This window comes from Natrix helvetica, assembly GCF_964273705.1.
Source record: "Natrix helvetica genome assembly, chromosome: 2".
Classification (NCBI taxonomy): Eukaryota; Metazoa; Chordata; class Lepidosauria; order Squamata; family Natricidae; genus Natrix; species Natrix helvetica.
In genome coordinates this window covers 113,814,244-113,840,028 of record NC_138552.1, presented here as the reverse complement: position 1 = coordinate 113,840,028, position 25,785 = coordinate 113,814,244, and the positions used below count along the sequence as shown (strand labels likewise).

Below are 25,785 nucleotides of genomic sequence, written 5' to 3'. Positions count from 1 at the left end.
GTAGAGATCAACAGAAGCTGAGGCAAAAACTAAATCAAGAGCATATCATGAACCATGCAATATCACATAATATCTTGGAAGTACTCCATGGTAGTCTTGGAAGCAATTAAGTCCAATTTGCCTCTTATCAGGATATCCTCAGCATGAATGTTAAAACTGCTATGAATAACATCTTGAAATTTTTCAAACCACCTGTGTAATTAGGAATGTCACTGGGTTGCAAGATAGGTACAAACATCAAATTATGGACATGACTGGAAGTATATAACTCCACCTCTTGTAGCTAGAAGGCATGGTAGGACTACCATTAGTCACATGCATTAGCACTAGGTGAATCTAGTGCCACTTTTTTTCAAATATTTTATCCTTATTGTCAAGAAACAAATAGAAAATGGGAGCAATGACTGTTTTGACTCTGGGTCATTAGCAGCTATAGTGTCATCTACAGTCAAATTACAGATAAACCATGTTTTATTGTGAAGTGACTTAACACTGAACAGCAACATCAGTAATCCAGAAATCTTAATGGCAAGGTTTCAATTCAATTTACTTATAAAATGGAAGCTGAACCAATATGTGAGATCTGACAGGCTCCGAAGGGTTAATGAAAACAGCCAAACACAGAGACGGTTTGAAAATGCAGTTCATCTTCCTCTGGCACAAACTGACCAACAAAGCACTAAGGCAATGAATAAATTGTCAGAGCTGACACTCAGTGCTCCCCACACCTTTTATAGTTACTTGGTAATTAGGCTACCCCCCCCCCGTGTGCGCACACCCATCACCTCATGACCCAGAGTGAAAACCACCCGGCAATCAATCATGGATTGTTCGCAGTCAGTTATCAGTTCTGGAATGTTCTCAGTGGAAACCTCCTGGCAGTCAATCATGAAGAGCTTTGTAGAATTCTCAGCTGGACTGCTTGTGGAGGAGGGAAATCTCCATTTGGTAAGCACGAGTCTTGGCAGCTGGCCCAGTTGTCCCCTCCGAATGGCAGCCGGAGCTGACATGCGGCTCCTCTACCACGGAGACAGCATCTGGGGAGCTAAAAAATTACAGTCAGTTAGGAGTCGAAGGACCCCTTCCCCCCTCCCCCGCTTTTGAGGGATATCTCCGGTGGAATCTCACTACCAGGTGGGGCGCTCTACAGTCCGTACTTTGAACCCATGATGCTTCTGACAGGGGATAACCTTTCCATAAAACAAGGTATTGTAACCGCCCTCTGTGCCACTTTGCACTACATAGTGCTGTTCCCCATCTACAGTAACTGGGGCTGGCGGCCATACCAGGTCTCCTCTGGTATCAGATGGCTGAATTGATCGAAGCAGGCTTCAGTGGAAGACTGGATGTGCTTTCCCCAGTAGTGGGGGAAGCCTTAGCTGCACGGTGACAGGGTTAATAACTCGCACGATTGGGCCCAATGAATTTGGGCCCAAGTTTCTTACATGGCAATGGCAGCCTGAGATATTTAGTGGAGAGGTATACCCTCTGGCCCACATGGAAAGGTCCTTGCGCTTTCCGCCTTTTGTTGGCATTCTTTTTATATGTGGCAAAAGAGTGACATAACGCATCCCTCACCACTATCCAGTAGAGGGGGAAGCCTTAGTTGCACTGTGACAGGGTTAATAACTCGCACGATTGGGCCCAATGAATTTGGGCCCAAGTTTCTTACATGGCAACGGCAGCCTGAGATATTTAGTGGAGAGGTATACCCTCTAGCCCACAAGGAAAGGTCCTTGCGCTTTCCGCCTTTTGTCGGCATTCTTTTTATACGTGGCAAAAGAGTGACATAACGCATCCCTAACCACTATCCAAACTTTTTGCATCCGGGCTATGCATTCTTGCGAGGTTGTGTCATCTGGGCGCACTTGAGGACACTCCGAACTCCCCCCCTGTAGCCACATGAAATGGGGTAAGCCCCGTACCTTTGTGCACTGCATTGTTATATGCAACTTCTGCAAAGGGGAGGAGTTCATCCCAATTGGTCTGTTGGTACTGAATGTAACACCTTAAGTAGTGCTCCACAATCGCGTTTGCCCTCTCCACGGCACCAATCGCGGGATGGAAGGCCGTATTAAGTCCCTGTGAAGACCCCGCCATCACCACAAATCTGCCCCAGAACCGGGCAGTGAATTGCACTCCCCTGTCTGAAATTATCCTTTGGGGGATGCCCTGGAGTCTATAGACATGGGCAATAAACAGTTTGGCCATCTTCCTAGCAGATGGAAGGCCGGTACATGCTACAAAATGAGCTTGCTTGGAGAACAGGACTATTATCATCCAAATGACCTTGTTCCCTTGGCTGTCCAGTAAATCCATGATGAAGTCCATGGCTATCTGTTCCCATGGCCAAATCGGATCTGCCACCTGCTGTAAAAGACCAGGTGGCCAACCAGGCCGAGCCTTCATGGTAGTGCAAACAACACAACACTTTACATATTCCTCTATGTCCCTATTCATGTGAGGCCACCAGAACTGGCGATTTACTAAATACAAAGTCTTGAGAAACCCAAAATGTCCAGCTGAGCGAACGTCGTGGTAGCACCGCAGCACGGCCACCTACACCATACTTGGTACATGTAACTTCAACCCCTTCCAGGCAAAGCTCTCTCGCTATGATTTTCCTGAAAGCACTGGTCCATTGGGAGTGCTGCTTGGATTGCTCCGGGGAGGTCCTCCACCTGGGGATACAGGTTTGGTGCCAGTGGGGCCTGTTGAGTGGCTAACACCCTAGACTGTGAGGTCAGAATGATAGCCTGCACTAGATCTTCCCTTTTATTGTGATATTGTGATTTGTGGGAGAGGGCATCGGCTAAGAAGTTCTTGCCATTTTAATTGGTAGTTGATATCTGAAAATATAGGGCCCATCTAACTTGTTTTGGCGACAATGTTCGCAGGGTCTGGAGGGCCTCCAAATTCTTATGGTCCATCCAGACTTCAAAGGGTATTCTTCCCCTTCTAGTAAATGCCGCCACGTCAACAGGGTCCACCGGACAGCGAACGCCTCCTTCTCCCAAATGGGCCAGTTGCGTTCGGTCCCTGTTAACTTCCTCGCGGTATAGGCACACAGCTATAGGACTCTTTCATTGTTCCTTTGTAAAAGGACTACAACCACCACCACATCACTGGCGTCTGCCTGAACCACAAATGGTTTAGTGGGATCTGGATGCTTCAGTACTGGCTCTTGTGCAAATAAGGACTTCAGACGTTCAAACGCTTGCTGACACATTGTTGTCCACACAACCGGGCTTCCCGGTCGAAGGTTTGTCATGAGATGTTTTGTACGTAAGAGGTCGGTTAGCGGAAGGGCCACTTGGGCAAAGGACAGGATGAACTGGTGATAAAAATTGGCAAACCCTAAAGAACTCTGCAACTGCTTGTGGGTTGTAGGAACCTGCCAGTCCAACACTGCCTTTACCTTTGCGGGGTCCATCTCTACCCCTTTAGGTGAAATACGAAACCCAAGGTAATCCGGTTGCGTCCTGTGGAATTCACACTTAGACAATTTGATGTATAAATGTGCGTCCAGCAGCTTTTTAAGCACTTGACATACAAGAGTTACATGTTCCTCCATGGTCTTGGTATATATAAGGATATTATCTAAATAGACGAGTACCCCTTGATACAGATGCTCATGCATCACCTCATTAATTAGCTGCATGAACACTGCTGGGGCTCCTTGCAGTCCAAAGGGCATAACCCGGAACTGGTAACTGCCTAGAAGACAATTGAAGGCTGTCTTCCATTCATCACCAGTCCAAATGTGTACCCTATAGTATGCCTCCCTGAGATCTAATTTCGTGAATATGCATCTCTCCGCTATCCTAGCCAGCATGTCCTTCATTAAAGGGAGAGGGTACAGATGTTCCACCCAAATGGCATTAATGCCCCGGAAGTCGACACAGAGGTGTAAGGCGCCATCATTTTTCACCCGCAAAAGAACGGGGGCAGCTACCCTTGATATAGCTGGCTGAATAAAGCCCCCTTTTAAATTCTTTTCTATTATGCCCTCATTTCTGCTAGCTCTTGCAGGGTAATAGAATACATTTGGGGCTTTGGCAGTTTAGCCCCAGGGAGTATTCCACAGCACAATCCGTGGGGCAGTGAGGGGACAAAGTATCACATTCCTGTTGCATACATCTTAAGTCTGCATATACCTGAAGGAATCGCTCCTCCCCAGCTGTTATGTGCCGATGGCACGGTAACTCAGAATCTCACCGGACCCTGGGCCGTGGTTTGCGCCTCATGAGGAGTCAGGATTGAGGCCTAGCTTGAGATGCCTATTACCACCACCTCTCCATATCATGGGTCCCCATTTGTCCAACCATGCCAGGCCTAGTACAATCTCCTCTATAATGTTTGGAACAACTACAAAATGGAAGACCTCCCGATGGGGCCCTATCTGCAATACCACCTGATTAGTTACATGGGTGGCTGGTTGCCCCCCTCCAATAACGACCCGCCCATCTTTTTGAAACAGATCAGCCTAGCCAGCTTCCTGAGGCCCACCCCTAGACTATCAGTAACTGTGATGTTCATTAACCAACGAGTGCACCCTGAATCAATCAGGGCTGTATATTGTCGTTGCCTGGCCCCTTCCACACTACCTGGGCTAAGTTTGATGGGCTCAGTTATCGGGTCGAAACCCTCCTCCCCGTCATTTCCACCAATATTGATCATATCACCCGATGGGCTGGAGTCAACTGTTGTAGGACCTGGTTGACTCATACCATGTGACTTCTCCTGGCTGCCTCTCACGCTCTTCTTGGCTGTCCCTTTTTTTTCTTGGTGTGCTCACCAAGGACCAGTCTCATGGCACACTGCCGCTCTCTTCCCCGCCCTCCTACATCAAAAACATGTTATGGGTGGCCGGGTGTTGTCAGTCCAGCTGCCATCGGGGAAGGAGGTTTCACCATGGAGACTGCTGTGGGTTGCGGGTTTTCGAGGCAACTCCGATAGGCTGCATCTGTGGCAGTCTTTGTCCTTGTGTACAAAGTGTACAAAGTGTTCTTAAGTGGGCAGCGACCGCAGACAGGATCTTTGTAAACGTCCTTGGGGCTGACGATAGGCTGCATCTGGCTTAGCCTTGCAGAACTCTATAGCTAATTCTGTGGCAGCCTGGAACCATGCAGTCAGTCTAGGTGACAACCCTCTGTAGACGCTGGCTCGGCGTAGTGTTCAGTCAAGACAGGGATTTAAGTAATGCACCACCAACTTCTATGGCCACATCCTCACTTTGCCGGCCAGACGCCAGAACTCTCTGATATATTCAGCTACTGGCTTCCCTCATTGTCTTACAGCCAGCAATTCCGCTTCCGCCCGCTGGATCCTGGTGGTATTTTCGAACCTTTCCTGCAGTGCCATCAGGAACAGATCAATGTCCCCGAGTTCCACAGCATAATTCCCATACAAATCAGCCACCCAGTCGGCAGCCTCTCTGTCCATCACCATGTACCACTGCGATGTATACATATGGCCATAATGATCCATGTAATGTAACACCTGGCCTAAGAAAAGGGCCACTCTTCCCAGGCTACCGTCAAAAGTAGCCTGTACTGCCGGTGGGCCCCAGTATCCCATCACTCCGGGCCCATAAACAGCTGGAGACTGCCTCTGGGTAAGGAGAGGGTGGGGTGCATCGCTCTCGCATCGCTCATCCCCCGCAGGTGTCCCGGGCAGCTTGGAGTACCCCTAGTCTGGGCTGCTAATCTCCTACTCTTGCGGCCCCTTGGGCACCATACCATTCTGGACTGGTTGTCCTGGACTGTCCAATGACTCTCCCTGTCTGTTGGGATCCATGTTCCACGGACCCTGCTGCAATATCTCTCCAACCACTGCCACGTCCACTATCTTAGAAGCCCACTGCCCCAAACATTTCCTGTAGCATCTATAGGGCTTGGCTGCCCACTGCGGTGGAGTAACTCCAATCATCATCTGAGCTGCGCCTTTCACGCCATTGGGTGAAATGGGTTCCAGAAGGGGTGAGCGGGGGAGAATGGAGTGGAAAGCCTCTGTGGTCGTGAGCCGCTGGTGAACCCAGACACCAATCACCTGTCATTCCTGCATGGGCCTGCCCCACATTGGCCTCTAGAGGTTCTGCTGTAGGTTTCCATGCCACCAAGTGATCCTTAGACCTTCCATCCAATGGTGCCTCTCCTGCTGGTCGTGACACAGCCTCCAGCAGATGTATCAGTTGCCACAGCAGACTCCTCCAAGTCCACAGCCTCCAACCCAAGCACCTTCAGCCATAGTGTGAGCTATGGTGTAAGCTCTGGTGGGACCTTTGAAAAAACTGTCAGGTTCTGAAGGGTTAATGAAAAGAGCCAAACATGGAGACGGTTTGAAAATTGAGTTTATCTTCTTCTTCCGGCACGAACTGACCAACAAAGCACTTAGGCATTGAATAAATTGTCAGAGCTGACACCCGGTGCTCCTCACCACATTTTATAGTTACTTGGTAATTAGGCTAAACCCCACCCCCGCGTGCGTGCACATCCATCACCTCATGACTCAGAGTGAAAACCACCCGGCAATCAATCATGGATTGTTCGCAGGCAGTTATCAGTTCTGGAATGTTCTCAGTGAAAACCTCGCAGCAGTCAATCATGAAGAGCTTTGTGGAGTTCTCAGCTGGACTGCTTGTGGAGGAGGGAAATCTCCATCTGCTAAGCACGCGTCTTGGCAGCTGGCCCAGTTGTCCTCCCCGAATGGCAGCCAGAGCTGACAAGATGCTTTACAACTGTATATACTTCTAGATCTTCCTTCCCACTCCATACCGGTAGCCCTCGACTTACAACCATAATTGAGCCCAAAATTTCTGTTCCTAAACGAGACATTTGTTACGTGAATTTTGCCCCATTTAACAAACTGTCTTGCCACAGTTTTTTAAGTGAATCACTGCAGTTATTAAATTAGCAACACGTTTGTTAAGTGACTCTGGCGTCCCCATTGACTTTGCTTGTCAGAAGGTTGCGAAAAGTGTTTGCATTACCCTGGGCACTGCAACCATCATAAATGTGAGTCAGTTGCCAAGCATCTGAATTTTGATCACATGACATAAGGATGCTGTAAAGATCATAAGTGTAAAAAATGGTCATAAATCATTTTTTTAGTTCTGTTGTAACTTTGAATGGTCACTGTGAACTATTGTAAGTCTAGGGCTACTTGTACTAATGCCTGCACATAACCTTGCTATGTACAAGAATGTTGCTACTCCCACCCATCCTCTCAGCCAGTTGTGGGAACATGTCCTAATATTCTTCCTATGAATTATAGGACTTCAATCAGGGTTTCTACACAAATAGATTACACTGGAATGATTCTTCTGCAGCGCACAGAAAAAGACCCTTTAGGTAAGCCAATGGTCTTTTTCTTGTGCGCTGCTTGGAGAGTCCAAGCAAGGAACATACTCAAGCAAAATATGTCCAAGGGCAGGAACAAAAAGAACAACAACCCAACCCTAATGTCTCTCAGAAACAACGGCCTGCAACACTCTCCTGCCAAAGGCTGCTTCTGCGGATGTAAACTTGTCCAATTTGTAGTGTCTGACAAATAATGATGGGGACACCCAAGTCGCCGCTTTGCAGATCTCCTCCACCGACACTTGAATGGCCCACTATGTGTGGAGTGTGCAGTCACTTGAGAAGGAATGGGTCTGCCCTGCTGTTCGTAGGCAAAAGAGATGCAAGCCTTGATCCCACTCCCAATGGTAGATGAGGCGACCTTGCGATCCAAGGAGGTCGGTTTAAAGGCGACAAACAAGGCCTCCGACCGACGAAAGGGGGCTGTGCGTTTGATGTATCTCTTAACTGCCCTCTGAACATCGAGGGAATGCCAATGATGCTTCCTTGGGTGAGTCGGGCATGGACAAAAGTCTGGAAGGACAACTTCCTGGGCACGGTGAAAATATGAATTAACCTTCGGTAAGAATGAAGGATCGAGATGGAGAAAAACTCTTGTCTGAGTGAATGGTACACAAATCATCTCAGACCGACAGGGCCGCAATTTCCGAGACTCTGTGGGCTGAGGTAATTGCAACAAGGAAGGCTGTTTTAAGAGTCAGGTGTTGTAAGGACAAATGACGTAGTGGCTCAAAGGGGGGAAAGGTAAGCGCCCTGAGCACAGTGGAAAGGTCCCGGGAAGGGTAACGATGGACGACCGGGGGACTCAGGTTTGAGGCTTCACGCAGGAAACTACATACCTCTGGTTGCCTGCTGAGCAGTTGATTGTTGCCATGTGAGAGCATGGTGGACAAGGCAGCTACTTGGTGTTGTAGGGTGTTGGCGGCTAGTCCTCTATCAAGGCCCTCCTGTAGAAACTCCAGAGTTTGAGGAAGGGAAGCGGCTGTTGGTTGAAGATGGCGTTTCGTGCACCAACTAGCAAAGGTGGCCCAGGTGGCGTCATAGATTCGTGTGGTGGAGAGTCATCTGAAGGCTTGCATGGTGTTGATGACTTTGGTAGAATACTTGGCTCTCCTCAGGAGGTCCCTCTCAAGTGCCATACAGTTAGGTTGAGCCACTGGGGCTCCGGATGCGTAACCGCTCCCTGGCTGAGAGATATCGACTCCTGAGGTATCCTCCAGGGATGTGCGATGGAAAGGCAAGTCAGATCGGCAAACCATGTCCGCCGGGACCAATATGGAGCCACCACAAGGACCTCTGCCTGGTCCTCCAGAATCTTCCTGATCAGTCTGGGAATGAGCACCAGTGGAGGAAAGGTGTAAAGTAGTCCCGGGGGCCAGGGGCATTGGAGAGAGTTGCCCCTTCCGCCTGAGGACATTGGAACCTGGTGAAAAATTGGGGGAGCTGAGTGTTCTCCGGAGTGGCAAACAGGTTGATCAGGAGATGACCGAATCTTTGAGACAATTGGTGGAAGAGGCGCAGATGAAGGCGCCACACCAAGTTGTCTAGGATGGTGCTGCTCAGCCAATCCACCTGTACATTGTTCACCCCGGAGATGTGCTCCGCCCGAATGGATTATAGGTGACATTCCGCCCACCGGCTAATCGCCACTGCCTCGGTCATGAGGGACCAGGACCTGGTATCCCTTGGCGATTTATGTGCACCTTCATTGCCACATTGTCGGTGAGGACAAGGACATGGTGATTCTGAATGTTGTGCTGGAACCTCCGAAGCGCTAGCCTGACCGCCCTCAGCACCAACCAATTGATGTTGTGCGAGAGGTTGTGAGCTGACCACTGTCCTTGAACCACTAGGTGTTCAGGTGAGCTCCCCAGCCGAAGAGGCTGGTGTCGGTTGTGACGGTCAGTCTGGGTGGCTCTTTGAAGCAAGTCCCTTTCAGAAGGGCTGGGGACAGCTACCACCGGAACTTTGGCAAGTAGACGTACCTTGACTGGTGAATTGCTGGTCTTCGCCCTCTGCATTGGCAGGAGAAACCATTGTAGATCTCTCGTGTGAAGTCTCACCCAAGGAATGATTGAGAGACACGAGATCATCTTCCCCAGCAACTGCGACAAGGTGATAATACAAGCGCTGGGGGAGAGGCGAACTCATTGGACACGTTCTCGGAGACTTTCGACATGGTCTGGTGACAGGAAGACTTGGCAAGACGAAACCAGGTCACACTCAAATAGGTTTGCACCTTCCCCCCAAGGAGGGGGAAGGGGATCTGAACCCCTGCCCCGAGAAGAAAACATCTCTGGAAAAAACCACTTTCAGAGATAGAAGGAGGAGGAGGATGGGGCCCAACTGGGTCCTGACCAATAGGACTTCCTGGCTGATGGACTTGTGCCACTATCTGCCTTTGGGCCTTTGCGAATTCCTTCTCCAGGGCCTTCTGGAGTCTGGTTGCATCCTTCACCTGCACCTTGGTGGGCTTCATGGAGTAAGGCTTGCCGGCACTGGTCCCCCCAATGGCTTCCCTAGCAGCCCCGCCCGCCTTCCTAAGAGAGGGCCCATCAGATTAGAAGACTGGCCTGCTGGAAGGAGATCCACAGAGATTTCATCTGCCATGGTGGTAAGTCAGCTCCTGCGTTCACCGAGCAGAGGTCTGGTAAATGGAGTGATTGCTGGCAATCTGTCGGAAGCAGGGCACACGTGCGCCAAAAGGACACACAAAAACACTGCCATGGGAAAGGATTGTGATGAAATGCGCCAGGGATCGAAAGGCTAGAGAGGGTGGCCGCAGCCAGAGAAACCTCCAAAATAGCCTTTAATTTCGCCACCTGGAGAGTGTTCCGATCGCTGTCCTGCCGCTCTCAAGCCGCCACTGAGAAGATGGGGCAATTTGCGTAAATGGAGGGAAACTTTGGCGCTCGAAAATGGCCGCCAGAAGGGGGCGGCACAAAATGGCTGCACCCAGAGAAACACGTTGTCTTCGCTGCAAAGGAAAGAACCAGCTGCTGCTCCAATGGTAAAGTTAGCCTCCAATGAAGTCTTTGGCGTCTCGCCGTGCGGGTCGCCTGACGGACCAACCCCGGTAGTAGAGAGCCAGCCGGCTCACGTCTCCCAGTGCCCGGCTAATCCCGGGATGCCTGGAGAGCCAAACCTCTCTGTCGTAATGCAAAGAAGTCAATGAAGCCTGAAAGGAATCAAATGCTGGCTAGCAAGTAAATATCTAGGCAAGGGAAAACAAAGGTAGAGAAAGAAACTTAATTTTTTAAAAGGATATAGGTAATAAAAAGAAGAAAGTCTCTAGAGAGACTATAAAAAGCATCCTAATGGGCAATGAACTGAATTGAAAAACTGAATGTACCAGGAGACCAGAAGGCGTGGTCAGAATTTCAATCCAGACCATTGGGCAAAAGGGCAGAATTTAACTCCTTGCTTGGACTCTCCAAGCAGAGTACAAGAAAATCACTTTCAAATTTTGTCTGCACCTACAAATGACAACAATGTTCTTACTATCATTTCCAGTTACAGCCTAAGGCCCTTGTCAATTGTCAATTTCAAGCCATCACCACAACCTCAGCTAAATTACCCTTGTGGGGAGAAAACCTCTTTCTGGAACACTGTAAGTCTATTAGATACACCAATCCAATAGCTCCCACCTCCCGGGGGGGGGGGGGGGGATAATATGGATTCTAAAGAATCAGAGATGTCTATGATGACAAATTATGATATTTTCCATATGCAGTTCATGTTGCAACAGCTCCAAGATAAATGCCACAACTAGTGTGCGATCCCCAATAAATTGAACTTTCCATTATTTGAGTCAGATCCTTAGTCACCATGGTGCATGTGAACTCCTGGGTTGCCTATGATTTAATGTCACCTAGGGGGATATTAAAACCCCAAGGCCCAAGAAACCCCTGGGGATTCCACCACCAAGCTAGCAACAGAATCTAGCAACTCAGGCAAGAATGTTCTTGCAAGGCAGAGAGGCCAATATAGCAATAACAAACCCAATTGCTTCCTAAAATTATCTTCAATCAGAGACTCGTATCCAACTATATGCAGACCGGAACATATGAAGACATCAAGGCTTCATGGATAACAACTAGCAATCTTCCTTTACTAGAGTGACAGCTGAAGCCAGATTCCAAATCCAGATGGGCATATCTCTAAGGGGGCACCCCTGCTGTATGCTCACCCAGGTCTCAGTTATACATGCCAGGTCAGCTGCATCATCCATATTTAAGTCATGGATGAAGAAGGTCTTTACATACCGGTCTGGTAATCAGAAGCAGCTGCTGGAGTCCGGGGCCCCCAAGGATCCAATGACCTGGCTTCCAGGATGAAGATTGAGGTCTGAAAACACTGGTCCTGCTGCCCCTTTGAGTGATCTATCCTCAGCCTCCCACCATATTGCCCTCCTTGGTCACAACAATGATGGAATTACTTGCCCTCTTCCCTTCCCAGTTTTTTTCTGCCCATCTCAATGCCCATCTAGAACTGGGCAACACACTCCATACTCATATCTAGTGCCTCCCCAGCACCAATATTCATAAGCTGTCCCTTACCTCTAGCATTCAGCAATCTGGCGGAAGGCCTACTGAAGTGGGTCACCAGCATCTGCTCATCACACTTACCCAAAATCTCATCTATCTCCCTCCCCAGACTACTAGCAAAATCATGCCAAAAAGACTGTAGCTGAACCTGGGCAACTCTCCCAGGTTGTCTGACATAATAGTTGGAAGGTAAAGCATTCCAATCTAACAATTACCACTGAAGCAGCAGCTAGCAATGGCCAGGGAAGAACGGGCCAGCCATAGGACTCAGAATAATAACCAGAGCCTGTTACCAACATTACTATATGATAATAATGCCAATACCAGCAGATGTTATGCAACATCTAAATAAAACAACTATATGGATAGTGTTAGGGATGTAACCCTGGGCTTGGCTTGGCAATGTATATAAGCTATGATTACTTTACTGTTGCTTTAAATGCTTAAGACATGTAATTGGTTTGTTACCTCAACCAGCTATAAGAGGGAGCCAGAATGGCTGTTAGCTCTCTGTTTTGTTAGAAGCTGGTTGGTGTATTTTGAGGTATTGTGGTTTGCTACTGTTTAGCTATACTTTGTGTGTTAGACTGACTATTTTGATAACTGAATTAATGAACCGTGTATGACTTGGACTGTCTAGAATCCCCGGGGATTCTAGACAGTATTCCAGATCTGTGTATGCTGTATCTCCCCATTTGAAAATTAGGACAATCATAGCAACAGGCTTTAATCTGGAAAATGCTGAGAGTATAATACTGGGGTATCAAACTCGATTTCATTGAGTGCCGCATCAGGGTTGTTTTTGACCGGGGGGGGGGGGCATGGCCAGTTCAACATCACTCATGTCGGGGGCACCTGTGGTGGCCAGGTGCTAAGGCAGGACTTCCCTCAGACCCTCTCTGCCTCTTGTTATAATCTTCCTCCCTCCTTCCTTCTCTCCTTTTTCTTCTTCTTCCTTCCCCTCTTTCCTCTTTTTTTCCCTCGCTCTCTTCCCATCTTTTTCTTTGTATTTCCTCTTTCCCTTTCTCCTTTCCTGTCCTTTCTTGGATACTCAAATCCAATAGGGGAAACATTTCTCCTTTTGTTTTTGGTCTGTTTTGTTAGCCCTCTGCCAGTGAAAACAGAGCCCATGGGGGGGAGGGCTGTGGGTGGCCATCCCGAGTTCCGTTTTCACTGGCAGAGGCACCACAGGCCAGTCCTTCACTGTTTCCAGGGCGGCCCTGTGGGCCGGATCTAAGTACCCCTGTGGTTGGATCTGGCCTCCGGGACTTGAGTTTGACACCCCGGGTATAATACAATTTATATTTTTGTTTTAACTACCAAGATTCTGCTATTTTACTAATAGAACAGTTCTAACTTTAGTAAGATGATAAACAAAAAGGGTATACATTTTGGTGGAATAGGAATAGAATAGGCGAAGTACCAGATGACAGAAAGGGGGCAAGATTCACAAAGCACATCACTGAATGCGATACTTATATCTGGAATATTCCATAGATGATCAGAAAATTAAAAAAAATCGAAGCAACTTAACAACAGTGCACAATTATCGTAAGACAGTAAGGATTTGTCAAAAACAAATTCATCGTATCAACTTTGTTTCATTTTTTTATCCTTAATAAATTGTAGGAATTGTAGGAATTCATCACATCATCTGACTTGTTAATTATAATAGCATGCCATGACAATTAAGTGAGCTCAATAGTTAGCTCAAACAATCAAGCAGACAATGGTTCCTTTAGGGAAGATCAAAGTTTTGTCTACGATGTATAATCTTGAACTCTTTTTCGTTATTTGAATGAAGTAAAAGAAATGTTTTATCAAATTTTCTTGTGACACAAAAAGTTGGGTAGTTAGCTTACTATAATATAAACAAAGCACAATGACTTGGATAAGGGGGTTGAAAGTCACCCAGCAAGTTTATGAAGCAACACTGGGATGGATGATTAGAGAGAGGGAAATTTTAAAAGATGGAGAGAGCCTTGAGCAATGAGCTGAAATGAATGTCTAAAATATAAAGTTCCAAATTTGGGTAAGAAAAACGAAAGGCATAGGTATAAGGATGTGTGAGACCTAGTAGCAGTAATATATGTGAAAAGAATCTGGATGTCCTTGTCAATTATATGTTGAACAAAAGGCAACAGCACTATGGAACTACACATAGGGCAAATGTCAACTTGGGAAGCATTAACAGAAATGCAGAATCTAAAGTGATCCACTCTGCCTTATTCAAACTCCTATTAGAGTCCAATTCTGGGCACCATGATCAAAAAAATAAGAGTAGCAAACTGGAGCAGGTTCAGAAGGCTACCAGGAAACTGAGAGGTCTGTAAACAAACCTGATGAAGACGAGCCAAAGAATCTACCATGTACAGCCCATAGAAGATACAACCAAGGGGAGATCTGATAGCAATCTTCAATATGTTCAGAGGTTGTCACATAGGAGAGAAAGTGAGCATTTACTGTTGCCTCAAAAGGAAAGACAGAACCAACAGACTGAAAATGCAGAGGAATAGATTCAAGTTAAATAGGAACTTCCTGATTATATAAGCTGTCAGCATGTAGAACAGGTGCCACTTAAAATGGTGAGTTCTACTTTGCTATATAGCTCTTCAAACAGAACCTGAATGGTCATCTGTCAAAGATGATTAATAGATCCTGCAATGAATGGAAATTGAAGAAGATAAGGTTTAAGATTCCTTAAAACATTATGGTTCTACAAACAAAAATAATAGATCAAGATTCAACCAAGACAAATACAAATTTCTTCACTCAGGAAAAAGAAATGAAAAGGTTTTTGTGGGGAGACCTGGCTTGGCAACAATACTTTTGAGTAACGTTTGGGAATAACAGCTTTGAGAACAGAGGAGTAAATATCCTTCATGTATCTAAAACAATGTCATCAGAAGACGCTCAAAACTTGTTCCGTACCATTTCGGATCAATAAATTTTAATTAAAGGAAGTAAAATACTGGCAGAATGTTAAGGAAAATATTGTAACAATAAGGGCAGTCCAACAATGATTTTAATTAACTACAGAGGAGACAAGCTCCTTTTCACTGATTGTGTTTTAACAAGGAACAGAGACAATTCTGGGAATGCTTTCATTTGGAACTCGCCATATAGCATCAGGCTGAATTCACTGGCCAAAATGACTTATCCGGTTATGTACAGCTGTGTGAAAAAGTCCTGCATGCTTTCAGTTTTAAGCTGTATTTACATGTTTAATCAACTTTTCATTCATAGAAACCACGCAAAATTAGTACTTTGATGAAAATTTCTATAGTCGGATTGAGATGCATAAATTTTATTAATATAACCAAAGTCTTTTTAAGGTTTTGAGTGAGTTTATGTGCTAAAACAAACACAACTTGAATTTTCGAGAACGCTAGGATCGAAAGTAGCCAATCAGCAGTGAGCTTTGGCTGACCAATCAAAATGCACAGAGGCTAAATCTATGAGCCAATCAATGTTGTCATACTCTCTGACTATAAATAGGCATCAAAAGCATCGAGAAATTTAACTTAGCTCTGGCTGCGGGCAAGGATGAAGGCCTTTGCTTTCACCAGTACTGAGCAGCGGCATCACATCATTGTGCTTCATGAAGAGGGTTACTCCTGTACAGAAATAGCCAAGAGAGTGAAATGCCAACGCACCCCAGTGAGCAGAATGGTTGAAAAATACCAAATAACTGGTTCAGTTGATGACAAGCTCCGCTCTGGAAGACCAAGAAAGTCAACAAAACTGCAAGATTGGGCTCTGCAATGCATTTCGATGGCTGACAGGAAGCTCACCTCACCTCAGATTACAAGAACTTGCGGTGAAACATGTGATGTAAAAGTGTGCACAAGCACAGTGCGTTGCAGACTGCTTGCCAGAGGGCTCAAAGGCTGCAGGGCTTGAAGTAAACCTTTGCTCACAGATGCTCACCACTCTCATCAACGTGCATGGCCAAGAAGTATGCCAAGTGGACTAACGAACAGTGGGCCAAGGTCATCTTCAGTGACAAGAGCAATTTCTACTTGACTGGGAATGAGTGCAATAAGTATGTCAGAAGATTCCCAGCTGAAGAATTTAAGCCGTACTGCCTGAATCTATCTGTGAAGCATCCATTACACGTGATGATCTGAGGCTGTATCGCTGCTTCTGGTATTGGTTGGATACAAATCGTGTAGAGAATCATGAATTCCAAGCAGTATGTTGAAGTCCTGGAAAAGACCATGCTTCCTTCAGCTCAGCAACTTGTAGGGAAGGACTTTTACTTCCAAGATGACAATGCTCCTTGTCATCGAGCCAAGTCCATCCAGCAGTAGATGAAGAAGCATGGTGTTTGACTCCTGGATTGGCCAGCTCAGAGCCCTGATTTGAACCCAATTGAGAACTTGTGGGCCAAGATTAGTTACGAAATAAGCAAGAAGCATCCCAAGATCAAGCAGGAGCTGATTGAATCCATTATTGCAGCCTGGTGCCACATTGTCACCAAAGATCACATGCAAAGGCTTATACAGTCTATGCCGAAGAGATGCCACCTGGTGATAAGCAATAAGGGCTGGCCAATTTCATATTAGTAACCATATTTGGTTACCTAAACGGTCCTTTTCAGGGCCACAAACAATAAAAATGTTAACAAAACACTAGCATCGGCGTTAGTAATTGCAATATGTATGCCACTGGGTATGCATTAGTTACACAACCGGAGTATAAGACACACCAATGTTTTGAAGAGGCAAATAAAAAGAAAGCTTTTGCACTCTGCAAACCTCCCAAAAATGACCAGTTTTTTGCAAAAGCGGGCCCATTCCCCCCCCCCCAAAAAGGCACAAATAGCCTTTAGAGGGCTTGCAGAGTGCTCCTGGAGGGAGGGCAAAAGTGAGCAAAAGATGGCCCATTTTTCGTACAAAAAAGGGCATGAATAGCCTTTAGGAAGCTTATAGAGTGCTCCTGGGAGCTGAGGGGGTAAAACTGAGCAAAAAACGGGGTTTTTGCTCATTTCTGCCCTCCCCAGCCCCCAGGAGCTCTCTAAAAGCATGCAAGAAAATTCACAATCTCCATCCAAACAGCACCAAATTGTAAAAAGCTTATGCGTTTCACTTAAAAACCACCAGTGTTTATTTAAATATAACAATATTTGCATAGCGGTTAGCATAAAATATCATAAAATCAATGGCCTATCCAAAAAATGTCATAAGCCATAAACCGTAAAGCGTGCAGGACTTTTTCACACAGCTGTACATACCTATGTAATTTCTTTTTAGAATGTTAAACTTAAAGATTCTTACTCAAAAATAACCAAATATAAATTAATAAATCAACCAAAGCTTAAATAACCAAATATCCAAACCTTTATTTAAAAAAAAAAATCATGCCAGGTTTTCTTTTTTGAAAAATTAACTACTGGGCAATTCTATTGAAACTTCACTATCTCAGCATTTGTAGAATGAGATACAAAAATTCAGGTACACAAATAAAAATGTGACTTAACTTTGGTGTTTGTAAACTAATAGCATTCTAGCTGGATATAAACCAAGAACAGAAAATTAAGTTTTAAAAAAGCCATATCCAATTAAAACAGTATATAAAATTGCAAACACCTAATACAGTGATAGTTAACCTTTTTGTTGTCATGTGCCAAAAGCTTGTGTGTGTCCCTGCGACAACATGCCTGCATGCCCGCACCAATAATGCAATGCACAAACGACCCCCGCATGTGTGCCCAGCCCCTGTGCATGTGCTTGCGATCTCCCACTTGCCCATTTTTTGCTTCCAGGTTGGCGCAGGAGGTGTGTCCCAGGCCCAAGACAGGGCGCAGGAGAGCCCTTGTGCGGTGCCCCAATGACCCTTTTTGGCTTCCAAGTTGGTGCAGGCTTTCCAGGCCCAAAACAAGGCGCAGGGGAGCCTTCGCGCAGCACCCTGGCAACTTGTTTTGGCTTTGGTGAAGGAGGCCTTCCAGGCCCAAAACCGGGGGTGGGGGGGCGCTGCATGAGGCCCAAAATGCAATGCAAGGACCGCATGCCCATGCACCCCACGCATGTGTGCGCGCATCCCCCACATGCACCTCACACCATCACCCCCACAGAGACCCAAAGACCAGCTGGCCGGCAGGAGTCGTGTCACGTGTGCGGTGGAGCTGGGCTGGGGTGACGGCTGGCGTGCCCGCAGAGAGGGCTCTGCGTGCCACAGGTTCACCATCACAGACCTAACATATTAGCTATTTATAATATGATTTAATATGTACAAGTTTCAAGTATTGCACAACTCAGCCACTGTACTTTGTAAACTATGATTTAGAACTCAAAGCACTAAATAACTCAACCAATTATTATTTAACAGTCCACAGTGAAAATAAACTGTGATCTAGTGATCTCTATAAAATAGTAATTGAAAGCTTGTTGTAAAATTAATTAGAATCATCCTATTAATTTAGTTTCCCTAAGCAACCAAATTCAGGTTTGGGGGAGGAAAAAACCCTCATCTTTATGAATAAAATAAAACCACTAAATCAGTCAATTTTTCTTTTTCTTTCCTTATTGTCCATCTATCAGCTCATTAAAAATACATTATATTTCAGCACAACATTTCTGTTTCGCACCAGACTATATTTGAAATATTGGGATGTCATTGCATATAATATGCTCTTTGGGGAAAAAATCAATCAGAAAAGAATGAAAGAGAAGGACAGCGGTTATTCTTACGAATGTTTTTTATCCCTTTACCTTAAATCTCTTGTCTTGCAGAACTTTTTTAATGGCAACCAGCTCTCCTGAGTCACAGAGTTTGGCTTGATAAACAACACCAAAAGATCCATTCCCGATCACTTTAGTGTCTGTATAACTAACTTCTTGAGGCCTATCTGGACCTTGTCCGGGAGTTGCTACTACTGTAGTCACTTTACTGCCATCTTTGTCTCCTGGAACAACAAGAAAAAGATGAGATACTGTTAAATCTATGCTGGAGAAGAAGAATTTCCAAGACATAATTTAATACATTGATCATATGAATGGACATAATATATTGGACATATCAATGAAACAATAGTTATTGGCCTCATTCGAGATGGTGATGAGTCTGCAACCAATAGGAGGTTGAACAACTGGCTCTGTGGTGCAGCTTGAACAATCTGGAGCTGAACATATTTACCCATGTAGTAGGGCTGTATTAATATTATCCTTCTCATCTTTCATATTACTTCTCCTATTGGTATTTTATGATTATCATTTTGTTGTTTGTATATAGACTTTAGGCACCGGAGACAAATTCCTTCTGTGTCCAATCAGATTTGGCCAATAACATATTCTTTATTAATAATTGTTATGAAAATCATATTTTTAATGTTTAAACTATGAAAGGATAATTTTAACCTTAGACACAAAAGGTATGCCCTCCAAAGTCCCCCAATCAAATTTTACCCCAGACCAATAGATTTTACATGAGCTTCATTAACTGATCACTCTTTCTTGCCACTATTAAAAATAGAAAATCTAGCATTTTAACCTCATTAGCTACTGATTGTCAACTAACAGAGAACCAGATTGTTAATTTCCCATAGTAATTCACAGTTGATGTCTAAGGGAAAGAAAAACTAAGGAAGATGAATAATTAAAAGGATATGTGCTTGTGGGATATGCACATATAGGGATGGGTCCAATTCTTGCATTCTACACCGTACTTTGTCTAAAAAAAACCACATTCCTATTCCACAAAGCTAGTGACTCCCATATGTCATGTAATGACACAAATTTTGTAATCTTCAACCCACACAAAAATTTTATTCATTTATTTATATATAATGTTGAGTGTAAAATATAATATAAAAATGTTCCAAAGATTATTCACTCCCAGTGTAAAATTTAGTTTATCATAAAAAGAGGGAAAGTATAGTTCATAAGTAACGCAGATCGTAGCTCATTTATATATTTGCAAAATTTATGTGGCCACTTATTTTATGCATGATAATTCTAGGCAGCTCATATCAATTGTCCAGAAAAACAAAAAATATAACATTCTCCCAAAATACATCACATTTACAACCACAGCACCACAATATCCTACCAACTCTACATTTGCTGAAATCATTTCCAACCCAGCCCAGTTCTTGGGTAAAGAGGCAGGTTTTCACAACCCTCCCACAAGGTTAAAAGGGTGGGAGCCGTCTGAGTAGAGGCTATTCCAAAAAGGAAAAGGACACCCATGGAAAAGATGGGTTTTGCATCTGGAAGGAACTGGAAGCCAATGCAGCTTGTGCAACAGCAATGTAACTTGGGAAAATCATGAAACACCCAGAACGGTGTGCAATGCTGCATGCTGGATAGTTGCAACATCTGAGTGGTCAGCCCCATGTAGAGCATACTGCAATAACCCAACGGAGGATGACTAAGGCACGAGCACCTGAGCAAGGCCTCCTGGTCCTGGAAAATCAGCACACAACAAAAACCTGTGCTTGTCACTGTACCTTTATCTGATCCTTACATCAAACTGTATTTCCCAGCAACAAACCATAATTAGAAATCATAATTTAGTCTCTAAATATAGAAAGCAACAATGAATGATAAGCAGAACATCTTCAAAGGCTGATTTACTTGTGTAGTTTTTTTTCTACCAAATGAGGCTTTCCTGCTGCAATCTGCCTGACAATAGGGGACAATTCCCCACCCTGTTAATTCCTGATCAGAACATCTCTTATGGTAGAGTATTTAGTTTGTAGTTGTTTCCATAGCAGAAAGCTGTTGACCATTGAAACTGTGCAAACCTTTGGATTCAAAGACAAAAAAATGCATTGCACATTGCAGTTGCAAAAGGCACTTGCATATTTGGAAATCTGAACTTACTTAACGACCCTTAATTCAGCAACAATTCAAAGTTATGGTGCTGGTACTAATGGTAGTTGTGTCCAGTCTCCCAAGTTATACTTTTTGGAGCACCCCTGCAATCACATGATAAAAATCAGGCACTTGGCAAGCAGCCCTGAAGTTGCAACCACAGAGGAGTTTCAACTCCTCACACCCACCTATCTCCCTCTTCTCTGCCCCTTTGGAAACCCTGCACTCTGCTGCCTCTACTGTCGTGCCCTCTACTGCCCTCAAATGCCTTTGCTCCCACTACTGAAAAAACCTCCCAGCCTGGCCCTTCATGAAGCGGCTACTTTCCTTCCAAGAACTTGGGAGGAAGACAAAACCAGTAGAGTTCAGGGCAGCTAAAAGGGCAAAAATTGAGGGCAGAAGGGAATTAGTGGGAGGAGGAGTTAAAGAGGATATGAAAGGCCAGGAAAGGAAAGGCAGTTGATGACCAAGCCAGGCCTTCTTCCCTCAAGGTGTGCATAGCAGTTTTTGGCGGGAGAGGTCTTGCGTGGCAAGCAGCTGCCTCAAAAAGGGCCATATCAGGCAAGCAGAGGGAGCAAGAAATTTGCAAAAGTCAGCTTGGATGGAAGAGAGCAGAAGCCTTGGAGTACAGGGCAATGAGGGTGACCTCCAGACTGGAGAATACCTTGCTGCTGGGATGGGATGGCTGCAGCTTAGTGCCATACTGTTAGGGGTGGCTAGGATCGCTTCAGCTTTGCACCACACTGCTATGAGAGTAAGCAGAGGGTCTGTCAGTACTATGCTTGCCTCCACCCACTGCTGAAACCTACAGGCCAGTTCTCCAAGAGCACATCCAATATCTGCTGTCCAGAGCATGCCAGAACCACTTCTGAAGAACCGGTCTGCAGGCTTCAGCATGTTGGAAGCTACTGACCCTTTACGAGACTTTGTAGGGGAAGGCTAGGCTCAGAGCATGCAGAAGATCTGCAAATAGATTCTGTCAGGGCTGGGTTGCCTCTATCCCTCAATGAAGCCCACTGACCAGCTCCCCAGAAACACTTCCAGCATGAGATACATTGCAAGTGCTAGAAGTGCTCCTCAGAGAACTACCATATTTTTCGGAGTATAAGACGCACCTTTTTATCCCCAAAGAGAGGGTGAAAATCTGGGTGCGTCTTATATTCTGAATGTAGCTCCGCCCACTTGGTCCGCGTATTGAATTTTTGGGTGGTTCCAGGCAGCGGGGATCTTCACTTCCACATGGAGCCTGATTCCTGAAGTGGCCCAGGGAATTGCATTGAAAGCCTTTTGAAGGCCCCCTCAGGAGCCGCCAAGTGCTTGCTGCCCCTCTGACACCTGCTGAACCTCCTCCCACCACAGACGTGCCTTCTCTTTTCCCCTGGCCAGATTCACCACCTGAAACATGAGGATCATGGAGGAAACAGCTTTCAGGTGGCAGCTCCTTCCGCACACACCCTTTTTGGAATCGGGGAGGGGATCCGCCGCCTGAAAATGCTTTCCTCCACGATCCTCATGAGTGTCAGAAGAGTGGCAAGGGCTTGGCGGCTCCTGAGACTGTTGAGCCTTCTCCGCTCGCAACGTCATCGCCCTGAGGGCATCGCTGGCAGCCGCTTCCCGCAGCTCAGGAGGCTCAGCTCAGGAGTTCAAAGAAGGCTTTGAATCAAGCTTGATTGTACCCCATTCCAGGTTTTTAATTTCCCGATCTAGCGTCCAGAGAAATCTAGCGCCTCTGAGGCACCTCTCATTTGCAGGAGGAGGAGGAGGGCAGCATCTACAAAAGCCTCTGAGTTAACTGGGAAAGAAAGCCGCGCTTGGAATCTGCCGAAAACTGCCGCCCGAAAAGCACAGGTTTTTTCCCCAGTTACTCAGAGGCTTTTGTTTATGCTGCCCTCTGGACACTAGATCAGGAAGTTAAAAACCTGGAATGGAGTACAATCAAACTTGACTGAAAGGCTTTGGATCGCTGTGTTGCCACCCAAAAATGCTGTTACAGCGATCTCTGCAGAGCCCACTTCACCTGCCCTTTCTCAGGCAGTTCCAGGTGGCAGAGATCGCAGTAACAGCATTTTGGGGTGGCAGCGAAGCAATCTCAGGAGCTTGATTGTATCCCATTCCAGGTTTTTAACTTCCCAATCTGGGGCCCTTAGAAAAGCCTTTGTGGAGAGGAGGCTGTTCCTCTACTCTTCCTCCACCCCCACCTCCAATCGACTGGATCTGTCATGCAGCAAAGATATGGTAGTTGGGAGCCTGGCACCTGCTTCTCCACCAAGACTAAGGAATTGGGGTTGCGAAGAGGGCTGTGAACAAGCCCGGTTTTTCAAGGAGGCAGCCTTGCCAGGTCGTATTCTTTGGGTTTCCCTTTTGCCGCTCAGGCACCACCACGAGGAACCATTAATCCAAGTGGAAGGGATCCCCACCTCTCCTCGCCCAACGGGCCGTTCCCAGTCGAGCGCAGCAGTGGCCGTTCAGCAGCCCCCAGTCTTTCTCTCCTCACTGAAGGGAAGAAGCGAGCCGACTGCCGCTCCTTGGGCCCAGCAGCTCTGAGTAGTTGCCGGTCAGAGGGGGAAAAAATTAAGCGCAGAGAGATATGTTTAGTCCTGCCCTGCCGTAGGGAGGGGTAGAGAAAAGCAGATTTGAGATCGATAAAAGCATTACCCTTTAGGATGATCGAGCCCCCACACATCACGTTTTTGCCCTCCCCTGCCTCCAGAAGCACTCTGCAGGCCTCCCAAACTCTCTGCATGCCTCAGTTTTCAAAAGGTTTGGGAGGCCTGCAGAGTACTGGGAGGGCAAAAACTAAGGGAGGGCAAAAACTTTTTTTTTAATTTACCTCTTCAAAATCTTGGTGCGTCTTATACTCCGGTACATCTTATACTCCGAAAAATACGGTAGTCGGTGGGCTTCAGCATGTTGGAAGTTGCTGGTCCTTAATGAGACTTTATAAGAGGAAAAAGGCAGCGAGCTGTCTACAGTGTGAGGCAGGCAGCCTAAGCCCGCAAAGGGGAATGTATGGTGGGCTGAGATTGCTGAAGTAGGGCAGGCACATCAGGAATCTGATGGGTGGCAGTGGCAGCAAGCCCACCACTGACAGAGTACATGGGCTGAAGAGATGGAAGTAGATAGTAAAGGTCAGGGGGTGACTGGCAGAAATAGCCAGGGCTGGCCATCAGGCAAGGCAACCAAAAAAAGTAGGGGGGGGGGGAATGGACAGGTGGGAGAGTTGAAGCAGAGGCAAGCATGGCAAGGCAGGAGAAGCATGTGTCCTGGCCTAATGACTGCAATTGGGATGTTTTGCTTAAAACCTGCTTCACCTAGCAATGGATCTTCAATCCCCACTAAGTTTGCTAATTTTTTTACATTTTATACATACTGAAATTAATTACAAAGCATAAGCAGCTTCTCATGAGAAATAGATTGTCTTCGCTTTTTACAAGACAAAAGAAAGTTAATTAATTTCATTATTTCAAAAATTGGACGCTCGAGGGGACTAAAATACAATAAAATACTAAAGGAGATTTTTGAAGTCTGAAATCAGAAAATAGTAGTCGTGGTATCAAAAATGTCATTAATGATGTTTGCTTCTATAATAATAATAATAATAATAATAATAATAATAATAATAATAATAATAATAATAATAATAATAATAATAATAATAATAATAATAATAATAATAATAATAATAATAATAATTTTATTTGATAAGCCGCAACCCTCTCCCGAAGGACTCGGGGCGGCGTACAATCAAAACAGATAAAAAACAAATAAAGACAAACATACATACATAAAGAACAGAGACATATACATGTGCATGGAGGAGGTAGACTCATAAGTGAAAGACAATTTAAAAAACACAATTTAAAATCCCATTAAATAAAATTACTGAATTAAAAAAAAGAGACTATGTCCAAAAGATATTACTGAAGAAATGACACCTGTAGAGCGTATTTTAGTTGACAAGATATAGACGGGATGAATACCATATCTCCCCTAAAATAAGACTGAGTCATATATTATTTGGTCTGCAAAATAAGCACTAGGGCAGTGATGGCTAACCTTTTTGTCACTGCGTGCCAAAAGTACCGTGTGCGCATGACAGTGCGCACCACACGTGCCCACACCCCTAATGCAATGCAAGCGTGACCCCCCCATGCTCCTGTCCCTCCCACGAATGCGCGCATGACTCACCTGCACCCCGTTTTGGGACTAACTGGCCTCCCTTCAGCCTCTTTGGACCAAAAACAGGCTGCAGGGGGCCACCACCCCCACCTGTGTGCACGTCTCCCACATGGGCCCTGCCCCCCCCCATGTGCAACAGAGACCTAAAAATCAGGTGGCTGGCGGGAGGCTTGTGCATGGTGGTGGAGCTGAGTTGGGGTGATGGCTCGCATGCCCGGAGAGAGGGCTCTGTATGCCACCTGTGGCACACCTGCCATAGGCTCGCAATCACAGCACTAGGGTTTATTTTCTGGTAAACACAATTTCAGGGTTATCAGCCCGGCTGGGCGTCCTACCACCCCCAGGTACCCCAAAGAGGTAGCAAACGGTGCAGGGACTGACTCTATCCGGCAGCGGCGGCAGCTTGCCAATCCCCTGGTCAGCACACTCTGATTCCCTGTCCAAACAGCAGACTGAGGCAGACACACGGGGGGAGGCAGGCAATTCATCCACACTACATGGGCCACAGGAAAGTTGAGTCTGTGGGCTGGAGCAGGTGGGCCAGCTGCAGGAGGTTCATCTTCACATGGCAGCTTCCGCAGCAAATGGAGGCAGAGGTGGGGGCGGAAGGCAGGCGATCCCGATGCACTGCTCGGGCCATAAGCAAACCAAGGGACGTGAAGACGAGCCCTCCACCCCCTCCAGCCTAATGAATCTCGGCTTTCCTGCAGCCTGCGCTGCGTGTCTGGATTGTGTGCCTCACCCCCTGCCTCTGCCTGCTGCACAGGTAATCAATTCACAGGTAATCAATTCACCTGTGCTGCGCGAGCTGTGCAGCTTCAGCCAGACACCATTCATCTAGTCACACAGGCCACCTCCTGTACTGGCCATGTCTACCCCCCC

At 46.1% G+C, this 25,785-nt stretch overlaps 1 protein-coding gene across 7 annotated transcripts in view; it reads right to left on the bottom strand.

Annotated features, from left to right (window-relative positions):
* GSK3B (glycogen synthase kinase 3 beta) overlaps positions 1 to 25,785 on the bottom strand; it is a 129,438-nt gene that overhangs the window by 80,354 nt on the left and 23,299 nt on the right. For all 7 annotated transcript variants that reach the window (XM_081941664.1, XM_081941666.1, XM_081941667.1 and 4 more), the window contains exon 2: positions 18,622 to 18,815. In XM_081941664.1, the coding sequence (XP_081797790.1) occupies positions 18,622 to 18,815 (194 nt within the window). The remainder of the gene's footprint in view (positions 1 to 18,621; positions 18,816 to 25,785) is intronic.